Genomic DNA, 24,039 nt, shown 5'->3' with positions numbered 1-24,039 from the left:
AATGTCAATTTAGTACGTTTTGACAACACTTGTCAGTTGTCAATTTCGCAAACAGCAAGCCAAAATATATACTAGTAATCTGTGCAGCAAGCTTGACAGTTGACACTTTACTCTTCTCAGATTTTCATGAATTTTTGGTGTAAGTCAAGTGTAAATAATTGATTTTCTTGGTCAGCATTGAGGCTCAATACCGATTTTCTCTGTATTTACTAATGCAAATAGAAAATTTGTAAGAAATACAAGATTTTTCAGTGTTGTTCTAGCTAATTGATGACATAACCTTAAAAGAATAAACTTGGCTGTGATTGTTGCTTGAAATAGTTACCGGCAAATAAATAGATCTGCTACCACTTCTAAAGTTGTACCTAACTTAGTATTAAATATGGGAAAGGACGAAACTTCTGCAAAAAAGCGTCGTAAAATAAACACAAGTGTATCGATTGAAAATACGAAACAAGAGCCCGTTGATATTTACAAGGTAAATGAGTCATAAACACCTGATTATGTTGTAAGGAAGTGTTAATTATTATATTTTAATTATATTTTCTGTTACAGAAAGTTGTAGAGTTTGAAGAAGCTGAAGCTCAGCTTAGGCCTGCAGAGAAAGACGCAACAATTTTCAGAAAGATATGTCATGATGTACGACAACTATTCTCAGATATAGCAGATCTGAAATCAAAGGGAAATGATGAGGTAAGGCGGCTTATTTTACCTGTCTTTTAAATAACACATAACCTTTAACTTATAGACTTCTTGGTGTTCCTTCTGTTATATTTTTTTCACACAAGTGTACCTAAAAGAAACCTTATATCACTGTGTTCGTGTTGTAGGCCAAAGATAAAATTGCTGCAAAGAGAATAGAAGCTTCACTTCTTTTAGTAGCATTAAAGAAGCTTAACAGATTAGAGAAGGTACGCACAAGAGCCGGGCGAGATGCACTGAATAAGGAGAAACAAAGGGTGGACTCAACTCATCTATTACTTCAAAATCTCTTGTATGAAGCTGATCATCTTAATAAAGAAGTAACAAAATGCTTGCAATTCAAATCTAAAGATGAAGAAATAGAACTTGTTCCTCTTGAAGACTTTTATAAAGAAGCACCAGCAGAAATTGCCCGCCCGGTAATTATAAAACTTATATCTTCGTAATTGTTTTATGTACAATGTTTATTTTTTAGGAAATTTGTATTTTCTTTAAAAATACTATATTTAGTAAAATGAAGCTTTGACTTTTAGGAATTGACAAAGACTGACACTCATCAACTTCAATTAGCGAGACTTGAATGGGAACTGCATCAACGCAGGGAACTGTCCGGGGCTTGCAATGAGCTAGTTGCCTCCAAAGAACGAGTAGCTGCTGCTATTGCTGCGGCCAGGTCCAGATTGGATGCTCTCTCACCGCACTTACGAGATGTACTCAAAGCTACAAAGCCTCTACAAGAGTGCTTGGCTCTGAGACTTGATGAGAAACGAGATGAGGCTAGAGCGGCTGCACTATTGCCATCACCTTTGTTTTTGTTATATGCTAATGCTACTGCATATTCTGATGTTCTTGGCACAGCAGTAGTGTCTGTTGGTAAGTTATTTCTGTATTGTTAGAAACAACATGTATTTTTTTTTCTTTCCAAAATATTGTCCTTTTAAATTCTAATTTATTATTTTTGGGTAACATTTTTTATATCTATTAATATTTTATTACAGCAATATCAGGTGATGAAGATGAAGCAAGGAGATTGGATCAGACAAGTAACATAAACAGTGAACTTGTCGTATCAAATGATTCGGATTCTGATCAGGATAACAATGAGGAAGAACAAAGGGAGAAAAAGAAACGTCATCATAGAAATGCGAAAATAAGTAAAGAGGAAAAAGCTGAAGCAAAACGCAAGGAAGTATTAAGAAAACATCCATTAAGTATTCAGCTAACAATAAAGGTACCAGATGGCAATGCTATGAATTTAATTTATTCATACCTATTGCACCTCAAAATTGTAGTGGTTAAATTCACTATGTCTCTGTTGAAACCTATCACTGGGGTTTCTGCAGCAGATGTCCTGAATGGGGACAGTATACTTCATGAATTGTATCCTCAAGATAATGGTAATGACTCACCACATCCAGCCACTACCTATTTATTGAATGCTGCTGGTGTGACTCAAGAGTTTCAGCACTTTATACCTGAAGTCGGTCGACCCTATATATGGGCCCAAAGAATGTGTGGCTTAGATTTTATGTCAGTTGTGGGTGAAGATCAGAAATTCAGTAAACCTGTTCAACCCTGCCAGAGCCTAAGTGTGGCAACTGTGGAAAACTTCATCTTCACCTTAAAAAAGAGGTTGACATCAAGAATGGAATTAGTTAGGGAACTACAAGATCTTGAATGTGGCAAAATATTACCAGTGAAGGAGATGGGACCCAGTAGACTTTTGGGCTCCTTGACTCAATGGCAGTCAATCGGTTGGCAAGAATACTGTCAGGCTCCTTCCACATCATTTTTGATATCTGAAGGTTTGGTCAACTCCGAAAATATGCTTTACAGGGCAATTATTACTCGACAATCTGCTAAGCTAGTGGCTCTTGTAGCTGTAAGCTGTGACTATCCAAAGACTGCACCCTTATTTTCTCTCACTCTGCACTGGAATGGCACTCATCATGGTGGAACAAACGATGATATCAGGGACATTGAGAGAATTATCAACACTAATTGTGGAATCAAGGAGAACATGCCTAACATGTTGTCTGCACAAATCACTAAATTACTAACTTGTCTGGATATACTGCTGGAAACTACAGGAACCAGTGAGTTCCCCCCAGATAAAATTATGATTCAAGCTGTTCGTGGTCGTAACAGAATGAAGCCATACAAGTATTTAAATCAAGGCACTGGTATGTTCATACAATATTAGATGAATAAGAAATGTTTGAGTGTCTCATTAATTAATAAATTAAAAGAACTTTAATACTAAGATCTTGTGTATTTTTATTTTTTCCCTAAATATAAAAGGACTTGCGATATTAAGGACACTATGACTTTTTTCACAAATATCAGCGATTTTCAGGTACCATTTTAAAGAATTAGGTGTATAATTAAAATATCCTTATTATTTTGGTTTCAAATGAAAGATAATATATTTGTCTACAGTCTACACCATAAAAAATTTATAGCCACATACAACATTTTCACATAAATACGTTTACAATAGATTAGGTACCAGTATAGCAAAATATACTGAAGTAAGGAAAATAAATATACAAAAAAATTGTTGCTTATTTAGTCCCCTGTGCGAAGTGCTAAATATTTTATATAAAAATAAATAACATTTCTATTTATAAGAAAAATAAGAAACTCAAATTTCTTCATACATTTTCGTCCTATCAAGAATGCGAGCGTCGTAACTCGTAACCGCCACTGTACAAGGCGCGCTGATATGAATGTTCCTTTAATGTCCTTTTTTCATTGGTCGTTAACTTGTTCGGTATACAGTATACGGGGAGTCCCCGCAGCCGAGATAACAACTAGTGAAAGTTACAAGTCGATACGTGTTCGTTACACCGCCTGCGGGGATTGCCCGCATGCTTTATAACGACCGTGATATCGACAATTGAAATTCATCGGTCGATATACAGCTTGCGGGACGCGAGTCAAATACATTTTCATTATTCAATTTCGATTCACAAGTACTTGTTATAGTTGAAAGACATGCGGGCCCTATCGACTGATGTAAACGGTTCCCCGAATGCGGGCCCTGTGGCATGCATTCTATAAATTATCCCGCACCCCGCATGCGGGCCCTAATATCGACTAATGAAAATGGTTCCCCGAATGCGGCCCCTATAGCATGCGTTTCAGAAATCTCCCGCACCCCGCATGCGGACCCTATCGACCAATGAAAATGCGCCATAACGTAGATTTTCGTATTTTATACTGACAGACATCGACCTGCTAATTTTTAAGTGAAGGCATGCCAAGGCATGCTTGTACTATTATCTATTCTGTGGTAAAGAGTCCTTAAAATAGATTTGAAATAAGATAACAATGATGTTGAAATAAGATTTATTAAAACAAAAAAAATATTTTTATAATACAACAGTCTTTATTCTTATTCCGGTAAAGCATTCAATGATATTTCTGAAAGGATAATACACAATGATCACAATTCGGCAATTAAAATATGATATAATATAAGTTTAGACAATACATACAAACTAATTTTACACAATTTGTCTAGAAATAAAATTACTTAAATAAAATAATTTGTTTCTTAACCTAAAAATGCCATATTGTTATTGGTCGATAATGAGATCTCTAGCATGTTCATGTTGAGATATAACGTCTTACACTTTACACAACACACTACATCGGTAATAATTAAATGTTAATTAATACATCATGAGATAAGTTTGCAAAATCATTCTACATTATCTAACCTATATTTTTTTGTTTTTATTTTTTATATTATTTATGTACTTTTCAATTCTTACGACACAATCATGGCCATCCTATAAGTGCATTCGAAATCCGGACCGAGTTCCACATAGAAATAAAAATACAACCTTTTTAATTTCTAACATCTAATCTACATGTGATTTGTCAAAGCTCCAATAAAATCTCTGCACTAAAATTTAAGATTCTACAACACACTACGATGTCACTACAATACATATTATCTACATACATTTAAAAAAATATAACTCACTATTGCAATCTCTGGTAATCTTCGTAGCTACACATTCTCTGCTTAAAGTTCGTTTTTCATTCACGTTTTATTTTTAATTCACTTTTTATTGTTTTATATCACTTTGACTCATTTTGTTGCAAACAAAATAAAATCACTTCTCATTTTACGTTGTGTACTTATGTTTAATTAATAATAATAATAATGACTTAATCCATTATGAGATCCCAGCTTCTAATTTAACGTCCATAATTTTTCTTGGACCCTTTAGACAATTTAATCGCCTCTGTACAGCATCTCGATCTGCAATTAAAAATTAACAATTTAGTAATTCATACACTTATTAACCACTCCTAAAAACATTGTTAAGAAATTTCCACCAGTAGAATAACCAATAGAATATTATTCGCCTGCACTTTTGCTGCACATGTCCCTATAAAAACAAGAATGAGTTTGAATTGCGATTGCTTTAGGTATAGGTTATAAAGTTGTAGCGGTGTACCAAATTTCGTTAAAGTATAAAGCTTAATTTTTACATGTACAGAAAAACTTCAGGCTTTCGTAATAAAATTACGAAAGCTTGGCTTTTACTCTAACGCTAAGTGCTACGAGTATCTTAAAACACATTGCTGGCAATGCATTACATAATATAAACTTCACAGCTTGAACTTAATTGAAGTTTTCACATCAACAACTCAGCAACTACGGTATGTAACATCACTAGTAGTCGGTGGTGTCATATTATGGACTAGAGATTCCATATGACACCACCGGTGGTGTCGTTTTGATGGTGTCGAATGGAATGATCGGCAGGTTCAAGTAATGTGTGTACTTACACTTGGAGAGCGTGGTGCGGTGGTGCGGGTGGAGGGGGTGTCGCTGGACAAGCGAGTGCAGCAGCACCTGCGCCGACATGTACCGCCGCTCGCACTCCTTCACGTCGCCGAACAGCTCCTCGATGGCCGCCATCTGACACTGGAAAAGAAAGAAGTAATAGTTACTAATCTTTAATCAACAGAATTTTATACAAATTTAACATTTTAATATGCAGTCTTATGCAGAGGTTCGCTGTTTGGACTTTTATATAACTATGGTTACACCATACGTCATTTCCATTCAATTTTAAATGTAAGCAAAGCTTAGTGTAGCCAACTATATTGATACGTTTTTAAAAATTACATATCGCGTGGCTAAAACATAGTATAATATCTATAAGAAAGAGAAGTATAAATTACTAGTGAATCCTGGATTAACTTAGACTGCCAAGCATAATTAATGACTTTGCAAATTACCAGCTCGATAGCATGTTCGTAAAGTATTTTATCACAGACTGCGGGTGTCACGCCGGCCTCGTGGAGCCGCCTCGACTCGTTAACGATCCATTTGTACTTGCCGTTCATGAGGGAGACCACTGGAATAACACAAATATAATAAATAAATAAAAGTTTCTTATCACTACATAATGTCAGTCTAGACTCTAGACTTCTGGACTCTAGATACCAATTAGACTCTAGATACAATTGTTAGTACTGAGACGAAACTAAATCAATATTTGGTAAAATTAGATTTTGATGCTGAAAGATTCAAATAGTATTTCTGGTGTTATGTGTGCTTGTTACAAGATGTCACTAAAAGTAGTTTTTGCCATCAATATGTATTGTATTATTCAAGACATTTACGGGTTATCGAAAGATATACAATTTGAAATATACTTATATTTTGTTTGATATACAACAGTGTATACGCACCGGAGCGCACTTGCGGCGTGGGCTGGAGCGTGCGGGCGCGGTAGTGGGCGGTGGCGAGCCGCAGGCCGGCCGCCAGCGCCTGCATCGCCTGCACCAGCAGACCAAGGCGCACGCTCTCGTGTGACCGCTCTGTAACATATACCATACAACTATATTTGTGTGGCTACTTCTAATATAGAGAACAAAACATTATACAAATACTATATTCAAAATAATTTAAGGTGGCGCCAGCGGTCATTGACCTTTCTAGTCTAGGAGCTATGTGGAAAGATGCTCACACTGTGTTCTGTTAACTTAATAAAAAATTGAACTCTTATAAATACACCGATTATTATAGATTCATTGGAAAACCTCTTGGTTACTTTTTGTATGATAATCTCCAACTATTTATGAGTTCGAAGTGATATACTTCATACTGGGTTCATATCGAGTATTGTCAATCGCGGTTTGTATGGAAAACGATGAAATATGATAAGAATATAATAATTAACAGCTATCATCATTATTGTGAAAATTTGAATCACGCTTTGCGATGCGTTATGACTTATGACGTCGGCGTATAGTATTATAACACATTGTGTATGTTGTGGCAACGCACGTTAACATAATATTGTTACAGAGCAACGCGGCGTTCGTTCTTCCTATTTCATCTCATGTATGGTTACGTAAAATCACCGTCACCGCAAATCGTCAATGTGGCAAAAACATACATTTGAAACATCGGAGCGACACCGAAACGTATCAATGTGGCTTCGCTCTAACAGTAAGCAAACAACGTACCGTCGGAAGCGTCCATGAGCGCTGCGATGGGCGCGCCGCACGATACGGCCAGGTCGGACAGCAGCTCCGCCAGCATCAACACAAAGTTCAGCTGAGAGAATACTTTGCTGTGCTCCTCCTGTAATAATTATGTACTGCTATATAAAAGCTGACATGGGAGGGACCTTGTATAATAGGTTATAGGGCAGAAGTTTCCAAGCATCGAGGGGGGCGTGCATAAGATTTCTATTTGGGGCATATAGCACAATACAAATTAAACAATGTTCCTCAATTAAAATACTGATAATACCACGCGATAATACTAATCATATCTGTCATTGTCTATAGTATTAACGTTACAATAGTTACAAAAAACATTTTAAATACAACAACGAGTACAAAGCACAAACAATTCTAAAAAATCACTTTACAATGATCTTTATTATCGGACTATGTCAAAAAAAGTAGTGTAACTGTGATACTGGATACATACGGCTAGTATGGTCTCCTCCTGCAGGTTGGGTATGTAGACTGGGGGGTCGTGCAGTTTGAGCGGGCGGAGCAGCGCGTCGGGCAGCGCGCCGCGCTTCGGCGACGCCGCCTCGCCGCTCGCCTTCAGGGCCAGAGACACCGGCGGCGACGACCCTGCAAGTTAAAACAAAACGATTACTAATAATATTAATTCTATATTGTTACACATCAACAACAGCTTTTATTGATTGACGGTGATTGATGCTGGAAGCTGACAAATGATAGATTCATATTGCCTGCATTTCATTGATCATTGGAAATGCAATCGATGACAAGGAACATAGCACTTAGGTGATAGGTCATTACTAAACATTTTAAAAGAAAATATTTGGATACGTAACCGGGGACGTCGCTAAGGCGTCTTCGTGAGTTAGGGCCTTTAGAGATACAACATAATATCATCAAAACTTTTTTCAAAAATCTAAGTAAAATATTTTTTATATATTTGGGTACTTTTTGATAAGTACGTCTTGTTGCTGCGGCACCCATATGCGTAGATACACTACGCATATGGGTACCGGTAAATTATAAAATTACCGGTACCCATATGCGTAGTGTATCTACGCATATTAAATATTAAAATAAGGTGGTACCTGATCTACGCAGTGGGCTGGCATTGGTGGGTGAGACCTGCCACAGCGACGGCGGCGGGGAACTCCCGGAGGCGCTGCGTCGACGCGTCGACGGGGGAGTCCCCATAGTGAACGGCACCTAAAAACAGCGAATCGACATTTAGAAAGTTGAAAGGACAAACATTTTTCTACCTTCCAATTCCAAGAATTATTGATACAGCGATTTAAAAAAAATCGTTTCCGGTGGCAAATCAGTTAGCATTATAACAATTTAGGCATCTTCAGTATCCAGCTGTATGTACTTTTTTGCATATCAAGGTATTAGGTAAGTACGCACAAAGCGATACGACGTTGCAGCCGAGAGACACGACACGTCGCGGTCGGAAGCGGAGCTACTCGTCATTAAACGTCAGGGCTATGGAACGTGACGTACCGCGTCGTTTCGCTGCAGCGTAGTGTCGCTGTACGATGTAGGCTGTAGCCCGCTGAATCAATATAAGATGTTAACAAAACTTGTGGTGTCGGTGAATAAAACTACGCAACTCACCGTGGGTGGTGAAAGTGATCCGATATTGTTCGTGTTTCGATTGTGGTTGGATCGGAGGACGTCTATCGGTTGCGAGCGAGGCACGTTCGACGCCACGCTTATGGGGTTCTGTTAGAGTGACAATGTTTCGATTATTCGACAACGATCACAAAATTATGATACACTACATGATATTTGTAATAAATACTGGTTATTTAAAATATTATGTGCTCAGTGCTACAGAAAATGTAGGTAAGTATTGAATGTAATAAGTGTAAATTTATTATTATAAGCTTTTTACAAAAATATAAAATCTGTTAGGTAAAAGCAATTACTTTCATACACTTTAGTTGGAATTAAATAATCAATTTAATTCATTAGTATTATTATCTATGTATGATCATGGTCACTTCGTTTCAATTCACATGAATGTGCCACAAAAACCACTATAAGCAACATCCTAGTGTATAATAAAAACAAAAACGTGATCAAATTTAAATGATAATTAATTGAAACGAAGTAATCAGCAATCCACAAGCTACACAAAACTACTACTGCACAAGTCATACACACTATATGACTATACTGTTTATACATACCCGTGCGGGCGGGGCGTGTTCAGGCGGCGCGGGAGGCGGGGCGACTAGCGCGAGCGAGCGCGGGCGCGGCGCCGCCTCGTAGCCGGAGCCGGAAGTGTGCGAGCCGTCCGACCCGGTGCTCTCCGCCTCCACAACCACGAAGTCCTCTGCTCCCGCCCACAGCAGATCCGCAGATTCCGCTGTGAATAATACACACATGAATCATGTTTATAGAATAATATAAGAGCAAGACGGGCTACCTCAAGATAAAAATAATATTATAAATAAGGGGTCAAGATTAACAACCTAACGTTTACGGTATAGCTCTTGTAGTCTTAACAACATGAAACGCCTTTTAAAATTAGAAAACAATACGCAATAAGGTTTTGCTAGTAGGACTCGCGCCTGGCACCTGGCTTGGTAGTCACAAGTCAATAGTTAATAATGTTTCTTACAAAGTATAAAATATAATTAGGTATATAGTGAAAAAATACTTGTAACTTATTGGTATCAGTTAAAAAATAAGTAATATACGCACTTGATTTTTTCATTTCATTCACGATGTTATATTGTTATAAATAAAAAATATAAACCAAATCGACAACGCAACGACAATTAATTAAAAATATAATTACAATGTATTATACAATAATCGAGAACATTCATAATCATTATCTGCAATATTTATAGCTAACCGATTTATCACATATTAAATATAGATACATTATATAGCAGTAACAAAAAGTTACTTATTAAAATAAACCTTCTAAATAATTTACAACATTTCGTTAAGGAAAAATCTTAAATAATTTGGTGCAGAGGATATTTAGTGAGGACGCGAAAGAATGCGTATAATAAAAATTAAAATATTAGTTAAATTGACGTCACGCTTCTTAACTAAACTGCAAAATATTCAAAACTGCGAAATATTTAAGCAGTAAATCATATTAGTTTGGTAACTAACTAAATAATTTATAATTTACAATAAAATTATACTAGAGACCGCCCAATGGTCGAAATTCGACCTTACTTGCAACGACATTAGGACTACTACCTATATTTTGTAAAAAATATTGACTTCATCATAGTTTTTTTCAATTTTTGTCTCTGGGACTCAGCTGATCTCAGACTGGCCGTTTAAGAACTGTCTAATATTATCTAAAATTAAATAAAAAAACAACAATAATCCATTTTCAATTTGTCAACTTGTTGTCAACAGACTTCAACCATAAATAAAAGAGTATAATTCGTATGTATATAAGGCATTGTCACTCAAAAATCTGTCATTTTTCCTAGTAGTAGTGTCGTAGTGTGTGTAACGTTTTATTTGTTAAAAATATATATGATAAAAGCATAATTTTAAAATAATATTAGATCGATGCACTCTTTCACCATATAAACTATAACTGTGCGAAATTTCAACTACGTTTCACCATTTTTCGTAAAAAGGGTTACAAAGTTTTTCTCTCACGTATTAATATATAGATAAGGTCTGAGAATGATAGCCTAGTAAACGAATGCCAAAAATGGGGGTCTGCTTGGAAAAGTTGAAAGCAGAAATTTTAACTTTGGTACTTTGTTTAGAGTAGTTAGGACATAAACATACTAAAAGTCCTGACCCCTCCGAGGTGAGCCCGAGGGAGGGGAGGGCAAAGAAAGTCCCGTTGTATGAGAGCCCCACTAAAATATTTAATTTATTTTGTTTTTAGTATTTACTGTTATAGCGGCAACAGAAATACATATCTGAAAATTTCAACTCTCTAGCTATTATCGTTCTTGAGTTATAGCCGGAGACAGACAGACGGACAGACAGACGGACAAACAGACAGACAGACAGATGGACAGACAGACGGTCAGGAAGATGGACAGACATTGAAGTCTCAGTATAGGGTTCCGTTTTTACCCTTTGGGTACGAAACCCTAAAAAACACACTCGGCCAATTTTAGGAGCTCATAGCGAGGCAATGATTGGAGACAGATACAAAGTGTAAAGGACAAAGTTGTAGAGAATTTAATTAGCTTTTATTATGTAGTACAAGAGAATTTCGTACGAAGCATTGTTTATGATGAGTAAGCAAAAAACAAAAAAACGGGACCTTCTTTGCCCCCCATCGGGCTCACATCGGAGGAGTCAGGAGTTTTTGTATGTTTATCTCCTAACTAGTCTAAACAAGGTACCAAAGTCAGAATTTCTGCTTCGACTTTTCCAAGCAGAATCATTCGTTTGCTAGGCTATGATGAAATAGTACGACATGGTTCCCGCGCCAACAAGCCCTAAAATAGAGCGCTAAAAATAACCACCGAAATAAACCTATAGATAAACCGTATAAATTGAGAACGACTTATGACAAAATGTACAGGTAACAGTTTTTTTTTATATTTTGTACTCTATAAGATTGTTGCACAAATTTAGATGGGATAATAGACTGTTACATGAACTTCGTGCCTCTTTCAATTACTCATCAATAAAGGTTACTTTTATTGAGAAAAACATCTAATAACAAAAATATTCTTACGCCACGCGCTCTCTACCAAGCGTACCGCGATGGCTGACTGTTAAATACTTGGGTGGGTTGCACCAGGGGCGTGGTTATAGTTAAGGCTAACTTAACTTTGACCACAGAATTTGATAGATGTCAGTTGCTGTTGCGGTTATGGTTATCGTTCAATTTGGTAAAAAGTCAATAATCCAATATTGACTTCAACCAAAAATTGTAGTTATAGTTAAAGTTACAGTTATAGTTAAGGTAAGTTTTGACGTTGCACGTTGAGAAAGTGTTTCCGACATTGATTTGCATCATTATGAGCCTAGTTGATACTTCCGGTAAGCCACTGTTTTTTAATATATAATTAACCGTTATCTGTTATGTAAGTTGGCTACATACTGGAAGCGGGACGCGAGGACGCGAGGTTATCTGGCGGTTGGCAATTATTTACATAATTAGTGCTTATGACTTTGTTTTATCTTCTAGGATACACGTTTCCTCGATGACGATAGGGTTCATTATTTTGCAGTTACACTTTATATTACAAATAATGTAAATTAAATGCGTAGAAAGAAATGAAACTTCTTTCTTCAATGTTTAATATCCTTAATAATAAATGCGAAAGTGCATATATGTCTATTCACGCTTAATCGACTGAACCGATATTAGGTACATGAAATTTCATATTTGAGAGCCGGGAAATGACATAGGATAGTTTTGTTACGGAAGATGTACGGTTTCCGCGCGAATTTTTTGTATAAAGTCCGGTCGCTCTATAGAGAAATGTTGAACGAGGCCTAAAGCTCTTTGTCTCTTTCAATTGTTTCCACAGGTGACATAAAGGCTGAGATAGCAATGTATAAGGGCTCGTTTATCTTCATAAGTTCATACAGCGACCGGATTTTAGTTCTTTATAAATTATATATTTTTTACTTTATATTAATTATATTTTACTTATACGACTGTGTTCATAATGGTGTGACGGCTAACAAAGAGTGTATTGACTTCAGAGGTAGGTCGGCGATGACCCCGCAATGATACAACAAAAATGTCGATCTGAACTCTGATAAGAGCGCAGATTGTCTGACAAGATTGATGATGCGTGCCTTATCCGTCTTAAAAGGGGTCTAGGTCAGACCCGTATCAAGAATTTGGCGTGTGGCGAGTGAAAATGTATTCTCCCTTAAATACATTTGTGTGTCCTGAATATACTTAAAATAAATAAAAAAGCGCCTCAAATCTCAATCCGTCATTATTCTTATCACTTCCAGGCGAAAAAAAATTGAACCCTACCATACTAGTGAAATTATATTACGTAAACCTACATTTAGCTCAATTTAACTTTAACCTAACCTAATGCGTAAGCAGCATTTCGTCACGTGGAGCTGTCAACGTTAGGTCACTTTAATGTAAATCTTGCCTATCATTTTAACTAAGCCTCTAATAATAATACTCCCCACACCGATTTCGGTGACGGTGGCCAGTTTCATTGAAACCAGACCTATTACGGAGGAGTAATTTTATAGTGCCGAAGTGTGTGCGCAGTACACAAGAGCACTCTCTATTCCTTTCACTCTCATAGCCCAGTGGGACGGACGACCGACACGACTGGCGAGAGATCAGGCGCAGTCCGACCGACTTTTTACATGCCCATCCGACGCATGGATCATCTTACTTGTCAGACAATCAGGTGATCAGCCTGCATTGTCCTAACCAAAATTGGAAACAACCCACGAGTCGAGAGCCACGCTCTAAACGCACTAGACCACGGAGGCGTCAAAACTAAGCCTAACTTAACTCTAACAAGTGACGGGTGATACATGGCAGGGAACGCCCTTTAATAACTAAAGGTTTGAGGGTTTGACAAAATTATAAATCACGTAGTCTTAAACCTCACTACATATCACCAAGGGGGAAAGTTAAAATAATCTACGGTAGTTCTACAAGGCATTAAATATAGTCTGTGTACTCACTGGATGACGAGGGTTGTGCCTTCTTCGTGTCTCTGGTCTGCGGTGGCGCGGGCTGCACCGGCGCGGGGGCGGCGGGGGCGCGCGCCACGCTCGACGTCGGTATTGCGTTGTTCGAATTCGTTTCTGTTGAACAATTCAGGTTTTAAAAATCGAACACATTTAAATAATAAAGCATCTAATACAATCTGTACAACCAGCGGCCTGTTTCACAATGTTCTGAAAAGTTTGAGTTCATTTGCATATTTTGTCTTTGCCACTCATTATACAGTGAGCAGCCACAAAGTTTCTCAATTTGCAAAGATTGTGAAACGGCCCTATACTTTTGCTTTACAGCATTTTTGATTTGTAGGTTTTTAACTTACTCAGAGTTACTTTATTAACATTTGAGGTTACTTGTAAACATTACAAGTTTACTTTGTAAGCGGAGTTAACACAATATTTTGTTAATTTACTTTTTTTTAAACACTAAAGTTAATAAAGTAAAGTTAAGAAATGATAAGGTGGGTGGGTGATATCATGAGCACATTTTAGGCATATATTTTTGCATACACTTGACGTGTTTTTGTGCTTGTAGGCCACAAAACTAATCATAGCATGCTATTTGTTGGTGCTAGATTGCTACCAAATCACCAAAGTCTTTATGTGATCTGTCCGTGTTTAAATGTGATTTTTCATTTGTTAATCACAGAATCCAACATTATGCCCAATATTTACCACGATTGCGTAAATTTACAAAAAAAAAGTACTTAGTGATATTTTCTATTGAAAAGTTTTTTTAAATTAACAAAATAAAAGGAAAATCAAATATATTTTTTTAATATCTTTAAAAGGGTTAACAATTTGTTTATCAAATGACTCATCACCAGGGCAGATTGCTTATGCACAAAATGATGGCCGCTGGCCGACCCAAATCTAGAGTATGACGAATTACAATTTGGCCTCGAAACACCATTTCGAATTGTCTTATTCTTGTAAAGTATTTATTTAAATATTTATATTATATAAGCATATTTACTATTTAGTGTTTAGAAGTACTTAACATGTATTGCGAGTACGTATCTCTCTCTCTTACTCGCATCATAGACAAAAAGCAAGGTTACCTACATCTTATAACCTACTCAAAGGATTTTAATGCAGTTTTCAGAAATAAATATATTATAAATTCAAGTGGTTTAAGATCCTAAGGCCATTAGCGCTATTAAAAGACAACCTAAATTTTCGCAATCGTGGCAATGTCGTCCTTTTCATGCGTATTTTATTCACACAGTTTAATATATACCCTGGCTATCCCACAAGGCCTCCATACAATTAGCTTCATAATTTTCATTACATTCGATTATGTCCGGCAGATCCAAGTTTAAACCTAAACAATACATAATACACATAATAAATAAGTATAAATTAATTATAAAATATGCATGAAAGGGTCCGTAACGAAGATTTTATAATCTCGTATATCGGTATCGGGATTGTTAGTGAGTTTAGTAGTATATAAAAGTTTACACCCGATTGAATATTATATTATTGTTCCAGTCACAGAATACAGCGAATACGAGCCGCGAACATTATTCAGACGGTTCTAAAATCTAACTAGACTAAGGGCCTGTTTCACCGCTTCCTGATAAAGTGCCGGATAGGCATTTATTTGATAGATTCTCTATACTCTGTCAAGTTAAGTGGTGGATAGCATATCCGGCCTTATCAGGAAGTGGCGAAACAGGCCCTAACTTGTATTTCGAATGCACAAACTTAATATATATTCAGACTGAAGCACGTACAGGGCACACATACAAATACAAATTATTGATGTATTTCGTTTAACTACTACATGTATCATGTATGATGTGTCCCTACAAGGGCAATTTAATCATAATATCTATGGTCTATTAAACATACGTAAGTAAATGCTTTATGTAAGAAATATGAGTCGTGAGAGCTAAACAAGAGCTTAAATTCGCCTGATGGAGGCGGGCAAAATGCCCATAATAGTCTATAGCTCTATACTCCCGTCTACATTCTAGGCAACCTGTCCCTGTTTCACCACTTCCTGATATCCACCACTTAACTTGACAGATAGAGTATGGAGAATCTGTCAAAAAGTTGTGGATAGCCTATCCGGCACTTTATCGGGAAGTGGTGAAACAGGCCCTTAGTATTTTAATGTGTCAATAATAATAGGTTGACTACCAATAGTGCCAAAGATTGGGAAGTTTTAAAAATAATCGGCCAAGTGCGAGTCGGACTCGCACACGAAAGGTTCCGTACCGTTATAGAGCAAAAATTGGCCAAAAATTGTCTTTTTGTATGGGAGCCCCCCTTACATTTTTATTTTATTTAAATATTATTATTAATTATTAAAGTACACATATATTTTAGGCCTTTGTGAAAATTTCAAGTGCCTACCTGTTGCCAGTATTGATATCGAGCAAAAAAGGCCAAAAAAATCACGTTTGTTGTATGGGAGCCCCCCCTTAAATATTAATATTGTTGTTTTTAGTATTTGTTGTTATAGCGGCAACAAATATACACAATCTATGAAATTTTCAGATGTCTAGCTATAGCGGTTCTTGAGTTGCAGCCTGGCGACCGACAGACAGACATACAGACGGACGGACGGACGGACGGTAGGTCGGTAGGTCGGACGGACGGACAGACGGATAGACGGACTGACAGACGGACAGACGGACAGACGGACGGACGGACGGACGGACGGACGGACGGACGGACGGACGGACGGACGGACGGACGGACGGACGGACGGACGGACGGACGGACGGACGGACAGACAACAGACGGAAAGTCTTAGTAATAGGTCGCGTTTTTACCCTTTAGGTACGGAACTCTAAAAAGGCAGTCTAATGTAAGTCAGAGGTCAAACGCTTGTAAACTATCTTCAATTGTGGACGTAGGTTGTAGGTAACTGATGGGACGAATGAGGTCGCTGTTTAGCAAGTGGCATAACCTACTTTTTTACATTAACCCGAATAGATACGAAACAAACGCTTTACAAAACTTTTCTTCATACAATTCCTAAATTACTCAACCTTCACTAAAATGGAGTGTTGGTTCTTCAAACTAATTTACAAATAAAAAGACAATTATTTGAATACAATTTTGGTACAAAAACGTTGGTTCCCCATTAATAAAACTATACCGTCTGTAAACCATTTGCGTCTTTTTATTAAAAAGACGCAAATGGTTTACAGACGGTATAGTTTAGGTAAATATGCAATGTTTAGTTCTTTGCAAGAAAAGTAGTTGACCGACAAGACTAAAACTTTGTATAACAATTACGCCTGTATTCAGATTAAAGCAGAATGTAGATATCTTATTATTAGTAAGACATAACTCATTTAGTTTACACAACTTTTACACCAAACATGGCCGAAATTTGACGGTGCGTTGACCTCATAATATGATGTATCCTTTTCAGTAAATCATGGAGCAAAAAACATGTTACCTTGTTTATTGGGGTTAATGGCTTTTCTTAGTACCTATATTTTTGACTGAGGAGCGTGAGTGGCCAATTTTTTGTCGCTTTTTATCGAATGTCTTATTCAAACGACCGGGCAAGTTTTTAATGAAGCAATATCATAGAAGTGTTTTTGTACAATAATGATATCACCAGAAATTAATTATTCACTGCGTCGGTTTCAAATAACGAACGAGGAAACTTTTGTAGAACATGTTTAGGCTGTGTGCCCTACAATAATATTGTAACTTAGTAAGGGCATAGAGGAATTATGTAACAAAGAGATATAAAACCTTTATTTACATAGGGCTACTTATGGTTATCCATAAGTATGAGTTAACTATCATATTATTGTCACTTTCGTTTACACGAATAACGACAGATGCGACATAATATTTGAGCTTTATTTTAACCTAGATCTAGGCAAGTGGGTTAACTTACAATATGGATTAAAGTTGGCCAGTGGCCTGAGCGATTTTCCAATAAAAAAATAATATAAAATTATTATAGTTTGTGCGTTCTAAGATGATATGGGTGACAGTTTTCATGTTCCTTGCTACGGGTTTTTTTTACAAGAAAACAAAAAAAAAATCTAACTGTAATAAATTATATTCCATCTACAAAAACAAATGTTTCCTATAATTGTAAACGAATAAAAATGAAAAGATGCTAAATGCTAACTTATTAATAAAAATTATAAATATTAACTGTGAAATAGGAGTATTATTGTTACGAAAACATTTGAAAAATTTCATATGCAGGAAACGGAACTTAGGTCAATAGAGATTGACTCTGTTAAATCGAAATCAAATCGATAAAAAAGGGCGGCCATCTTAAATCGCCGGCACCACTAAAATGTCAGTACGAAATCGATAATTTCGATTGCAATTCCTTTACGAAGTGATTCGATATTTTTAAACTATCGATTAAATTTTGTTAGGTAACTTCCCTACTATTGTCAGTTATAATGTGTCACGCATATCATCATAAAACGCACAAACTGTAGTAATAAAGAAACGCAATTAACATGGGGCATGTCCTTAACACATAAACATGTCAAAAGCGTGGATTACCTAATTAGTCGTATGAATAAGTTATGTGCAGTTAGTATGAACAGTTGCGAATTGCGATACATTGTCTACACTCTACGACGCATCACTTAAGATCCTCGAATCTTCTGTCTCTTAAAGCATTATCAAGAAAAGAAGAATAAGACAAGACTAATCCATGTTGCTATCTTTATCTTATACATTGAAAAGGCTACTTGAAATTGTCCTGTCTAATTCTTCGTCTTAGTCCCTTAGGGCTTAGGGTTAAGGCTCTTTAATGTTCTACTATTCTGCTAAGCAGATATAGGCAGAAATCAGCAAAAAACCTATTTATAAGTTGGTCTATATATTTTTATTTAGCAACGTAGATATTAAGGTCAATCAATCGAGTGCTATTTATTTTATTTGCGCAATTAGGTATACATTGTATGTATGAATTACTAACAGTAACAGACAATGCGAGGCTCGCCCCTAGCGCCCATGACTCACCGGGTCACGTGACCACGAACGTTAGTGGATAACTACAAAACGGTTTTTATTTGACTGTGATATTATAAATGGGAAAGATTTATTCCTTTGTTTGTGAGGCTTCGAAAGTATTGGATCGATTTTGATGGAATTCTTTATGTACAGTAGTTCACGGAGAAGCTCACGACTCATGGATAACATTGGCCACTCAAAATCGCAGTCAAAATAAGACTATAAGGTCCCTGCAGAATTCCTTTGCGCAGAATTTGTCTCGTGCACACAGTCGCGGGCAACATTTAGTATTCTGATAAAGTGAGTCATTAATGTTAATAAGTAACATTTTACTTTAAAATTATTACTTTTACATTGATAATAAAAGCGTTTGAGTTCAGAGCCTTAGGTCAATTTTAATGTAGGTAAATCCCTCCTCGTATTTCGTAACGACGCAAAAAATTACAATTTGTTAACAGTGAGGGGTCAAGAAATGTCACGAATATAATTTTTGCATCATTCCACGTTAGTTAATTAGTTATACTTACAGTAGGAATAAGTATATGTATATAATTATGTATTTAATATTATTAAATATTATAATGAGAACTAGTGGATATTGTTGACAACAAGTATAACTAAGTATGATCTATTCGAGCAATTTAAATTATTCATGGATATTTTGTTCCATCAACAATATTTGCTCCCGTCACTAAATTCGATTCGCGATCAATCGAGACTGTCAAGTGTCATCACATTTGTGATCTATTGCGTTTGACTTTCTATTTCCCAGTCATTGATTGTCTCGGTCATAGAAGAAATTATAGTTCTGATTCATATCAAACACTAATTAAAATTAATTCTATTCTTTTGGTAGACAGATTTTTGCACAACCTTCTAATATGTATTAACCTACAATTTTGAAATCATTTGTCTGATCTGATCATCAGGCTAATGATAAAATTTTTTAGGTCAATCTTCGTTACGGGCCTTCTACGTGTTGTATTATACTTACTAGTGATGGAGGTGGATCTCGGTCGCTGTAGGAAGGGGTGGTTGAAGAACACCTCGAAGGGCATGCGCTCTCGCGCGTTGCGGCGCAGCAGCCCGATCAGCAGGTTGCATAGCTCGGGGCTCGTGCCGGCCGGCATCCTGCAAATATCACGAGGAAATTATTGGTAAGGAGTTAGAGTAAGAGGAACATACTATCTCATATTATGTTTATCCGAGTTTCTTAGTTACGAGAAAAAATCAAAAGTATACTCTGACAACGGTAACACGGTCACTGGTCAGTCTGGCATCAGTTCAGCCTATCAATCTGAGACTGACGCGGACGTCAGAATAATGGCTGAAAAGTACATAACAAAGAAATGATCAGTGCGTCAATTAACCGGTTAGACGATCATTCTCCCGTCATTGTGACCAGCAGGCGTAGCATGGTTACCATAGAAATAGTTTCTTTCTACGGAAGAATAGACGAAGTGACAGTTAAACAATGGAAACTCGCCATTTTGTCGATAAAATCTGTCAGTTTATCGATTATTTGCCATGTCTACTGTTGTTATGCTAAGCCTACAGACTGATAGACTGAACTGACTGAGCGTGTAACCTTTCTCTATGTCGCGAGTAATTCTTGAGACACCAGTTAGAATCCACAAACTCGTATTGGCATAAAAGGAGTGTTCTCTACCTACAAAGTATGTCATTTAGATACAATATTATTTACTGTTCATTAATTAGCATCGTTTTTTTTTTTTTTTTTTATGAAATAAGGGGGCTAACGAGCAAACGGGTCACCTGATGGAAAGCAACTTCCGTCGCCCATGGACACTCGCACCATCAGAAGAGCTGCAGGTGCGTTGCCGGCCTCTTAAGAGGGAATAGGGTAATAGGGGAGGGCAGGGAAGGGAAGGGAATAGGGGAGGGTAGGAAGGGAATAGGGTAGGGGATTGGGCCTCCGGTAAACTCACTCACTCAGCGAAACACAACGCAAGCGCTGTTTCACGCCGGTTTTCTGTCAGAACGTGGTATTTCTCCGGTCGAGCCAGCCCATTCGTGCCGAAGCATGGCTCTCCCACGTATACATCGTGCAAGTTTCTTGGTGTCTAAACTGTAAACGCAGGTGCCAGGTACGCAAGTACGATTTTAGAGTTATTACGTAGACTGTAGAGTAATAAGCAGCTTGGCTCTACCTGAGATCTGATAGCCTCATGACAGTGTTATGGTTGCATTGGTCTTGGCAACGTTTTATATGAAAATGATTTCGTGAGATTCATCTATTTTCTCATGTAATATGCCATTTCGACACTTACTTTCGTAAATGCTCAAAACTTCAGTATGAGTTTTTACAGTAGGTATCCGATACCGTCCCGATATCAAATCGGTTCAACTCTAACGATTCACAGACATCAAAGTAAACTTACATTCGTATCAATTATATGAACAGAAAATAATATAATGAATGTCGGTGTAGTTACATAAGGTGCGGCCGTGTCACTGACATTAATATTACCTGGCCTTGTCTCGGAGATTTGGCGAACTCACATCACATACGGCAACCAATTAGACGATCACAATACGTTTCATGAAACTCTTTGCATTCATTTTCTTAATACGCGACCGAGGTAATCGAAAAACAATACGCATTTGCATTAAGTATATTAAAAGCAACCGAAAATAGAGTATCATTTATTCAAAAATTTTAAAGACCAAGAAGCTGAATAAATTAACATGTATGCTATTTACAGTAGCAGCAGTGGTACGTCGTACACTCGGCGAGCTATAAAATAAGCCATTTCACACTTAGGTATTGTTGTGTAAACACTACTTACTAGGCGCTCCCATCAAGGGCGCCACATCGATAACAAACATACGCTCTAAGACGAAATGCAGACCGCAACGATTGACAAGAACTAATCCGGGTTTATTTGCAAAATATACTCTACAGTCTACAATCTACATAGAGAGTATACTCCACATGGAGCGGGGTCGACCGAGCGACGTATTTAGCACATGCTACCATAATTTATAATAGGCGCTCAACGAGGAAGCTACTTTTAATTCTGTTAGACCTTGAATATGGGCATTCGCTGCGTAGATTATTTATCACCGCGATAAAAAATGCCCGAAAACGTACAGTTTTTGTGTGGAGCGGTGTATTTTTGGCTTCGGGGTTTCGCTCGTCCGGGGAAATGAAAACATGAAGCCAATTATAAAATTTCATAGCTCGACACCGAGGTCCGAGGCAGCTAAGGCACGCTTATTATAAATACATTTCTTATATTTAATTAAGTACTTAAGCGTAAGTGCTCGCCTGGTAGGTATCCAAGTTACCTAGCACATTATACGTGAACCTGAGCCCTTGAAGTATTTATACCGGGAGATCTTACATTTCATATTGTGTGTTAATTTTGGCCGGGCAAAGACCCAGGCTCGAGTTCAAACACTGGCTGCGATATCATATTAAGGGTTTAGTGCACTTAAATAAACATAATAATTTATTATAATACATGTAAACATTTTGTGTATGTGTGCGTATTTTCCGGTGAAAGTCAACGCCTCGCTGTACGGCTTCTAAACCCCTCTTTAGTGTCACTCTTGAACAGATTTAGAGCTTATAATAGCTATAATATCCGCGGAGCAATTGTGTGTGTGACGTTTACACAGCTGAGATCACGTGGCGCCAATTGAATTATAAAACACAGAGACAGCGAGAGGTTGAGTTTAGGCCAATGGTTCGGATTCTCAAGTGTAGGTCGTAGTGTGACGAAATATTATAATTTATTGACGCCTTACAGATTTACGATTTGAATCCTTTCGTTTGATAGGAAATTGGCTCATCACACTTATATTATAAAAGCGAAAGTTTGTTACTTCACGCAAAAACTACTAACAGATTTTAAATCAAATTTACCATAATAGTGAGCTCTGGGGTGACACGTCATATTTTACCCCAAAAAGTAGTAGTTCCTGTAGGACACTTTCCACCATCAAAAGCAAGTGTTAACTCTTACATCACTTTCCCAATATCCATCAAAACGGCACAAAACATGACCTCAAAATGGCACAAACACAAACTATGGCTTCATCGCTAAATGACTTACTTTGGTTGTAAATCGACGGAGTTTTCATAGAAGGCCTTCAACTCATGAGGGGTGGTGGCTTGGAAGGGCGCCTTGCCCGTCAGGCACTGGTAGACTATCGTGCCCAAACTCCATAAATCCGCCTTCGCGTCGTACTTCAGCGACATTATTACTTCGGGGGCCTGTGAAACATAATAGCTTAAATGCATGGAAATATCGCCTGTATATCTTGTTCCAGTAGAATTATAATCGTGTTGTATAATGATGACTCCCAAGTCCCATAACAACTTCAATGAAGGTTTCATTAAATAATCAGACCTACGCAGGAGCAATTTTATAGTGCTTGAGCGTGTACGCAGGACACTAGTCTCTTTTCCTTTACGGGTACGGATGACCGACACAACTGGCGAGAGGTCAGGCGCAGGACCGGTTTTTACGTGCCCATCTGACGGATGGATCATCTTGTCAGACAACCAGGTGACCAACCTGAATTGTCCTAATTTTTGGAAACAACATAATATTTGGTCTCAACGCGGGAGTCGAACCCACGACCGAGTCAAGAGCCACACTCTAAGCTACGGGGGCCTGTGAAACGTTAGTTATACGCAATGGTTTAAGGACGATTATGTTCGTATGTATCGGCATAATGCAGCGTTTCGCTTTGCATAACAATTTGGACAGAATTCAGAATACATTTGAATGCTATTCGATAATAGAAATATTAATTTAAAACCCGGGTTTTGCAATTCGCAAATTATAAATTTCACACATTTTCAAAATTTGAACCCTGTAGTATACTGTATAGGTAGGTACTCTGTTTTCGTTAATTTTTATCTAAGTGTTAACAAAAATTTGAAACCCTACCAAAGTAATGTAAAACCGCGGACAGACAGACGGACAGACCGAAACAATAAGGGTTCCTTGTTGACTACGGAAACCTAAAAATGAAGTAACTTTCTGAATTGTTATTTAAGTTTAACTGCAGATCCTACTTGCTCTACATTTGTAGAGTATAAAGGGTTCTTCACCTTTTTATGCATCTGCCCGAGTTTCATTGCAATTAAGTCTCCAGTCTAAACGGCCACTCATTAGTTTTATAGCGCATAATTATAAATTGCCCGACTTCCTA

General features: G+C 37.3%; 2 protein-coding genes across 4 annotated transcripts in view; one reads left to right on the top strand and one right to left on the bottom strand.

The window, feature by feature from the left end:
• Window positions 1-100: 100 nt before the first annotated feature.
• LOC121733446 (THO complex subunit 5 homolog) lies at window positions 101-2,965 on the top strand. Its single transcript, XM_042123706.1, has 5 exons — window positions 101-478; window positions 556-693; window positions 831-1,121; window positions 1,236-1,575; window positions 1,701-2,965. The coding sequence occupies exons 1-5, from the start codon at window positions 383-385 to the stop codon at window positions 2,903-2,905; spliced, it is 2,070 nt and encodes a 689-aa protein (XP_041979640.1). The 5' UTR covers window positions 101-382; the 3' UTR covers window positions 2,906-2,965.
• Window positions 2,966-4,036: 1,071 nt separating this feature from the next.
• Window positions 4,037-24,039, bottom strand: part of LOC121733444 (serine/threonine-protein kinase ULK1) — a 53,494-nt gene continuing 33,491 nt past the window's right edge. The window contains exons 5-17 of one of the 3 annotated variants that reach the window (XM_042123703.1): window positions 22,932-23,092; window positions 19,844-19,980; window positions 15,128-15,211; window positions 13,849-13,971; window positions 9,411-9,589; window positions 8,833-8,940; window positions 8,307-8,424; window positions 7,676-7,827; window positions 7,204-7,321; window positions 6,424-6,552; window positions 5,968-6,086; window positions 5,512-5,650; window positions 4,037-4,978 (exon numbers count right to left, since the gene is read on the bottom strand). In XM_042123703.1, coding sequence (XP_041979637.1) covers window positions 4,893-4,978; window positions 5,512-5,650; window positions 5,968-6,086; window positions 6,424-6,552; window positions 7,204-7,321; window positions 7,676-7,827; window positions 8,307-8,424; window positions 8,833-8,940; window positions 9,411-9,589; window positions 13,849-13,971; window positions 15,128-15,211; window positions 19,844-19,980; window positions 22,932-23,092 — 1,653 coding nt within the window. In that variant the 3' untranslated portion in view covers window positions 4,037-4,892. The remainder of the gene's footprint in view (window positions 4,979-5,511; window positions 5,651-5,967; window positions 6,087-6,423; window positions 6,553-7,203; window positions 7,322-7,675; window positions 7,828-8,306; window positions 8,425-8,832; window positions 8,941-9,410; window positions 9,590-13,848; window positions 13,972-15,127; window positions 15,212-19,843; window positions 19,981-22,931; window positions 23,093-24,039) is intronic. The other 2 variants (XM_042123705.1, XM_042123704.1) reach the window with 2 other exon arrangements.

The sequence above is a fragment of the Aricia agestis genome, chromosome 13 (genome assembly GCF_905147365.1).
Source record: "Aricia agestis chromosome 13, ilAriAges1.1, whole genome shotgun sequence".
NCBI classification, from domain to species: Eukaryota; Metazoa; Arthropoda; class Insecta; order Lepidoptera; family Lycaenidae; genus Aricia; species Aricia agestis.
This window is presented reverse-complemented; position numbering and strand designations above follow the sequence as displayed.

Bases quoted from the DNA above. Each gene is read 5' to 3' on its own strand.
- LOC121733446 (XM_042123706.1), top strand. From the start codon at position 383: ATGGGAAAGGACGAAACTTCTGCAAAAAAGCGTCGTAAAATAAACACA. The intron at 1,122-1,235 runs GTAATTATAAAA...TTTGACTTTTAG, and splicing joins CAGCAGAAATTGCCCGCCCG to GAATTGACAAAGACTGACAC. The intron at 1,576-1,700 runs GTAAGTTATTTC...ATTTTATTACAG, and splicing joins CACAGCAGTAGTGTCTGTTG to CAATATCAGGTGATGAAGAT.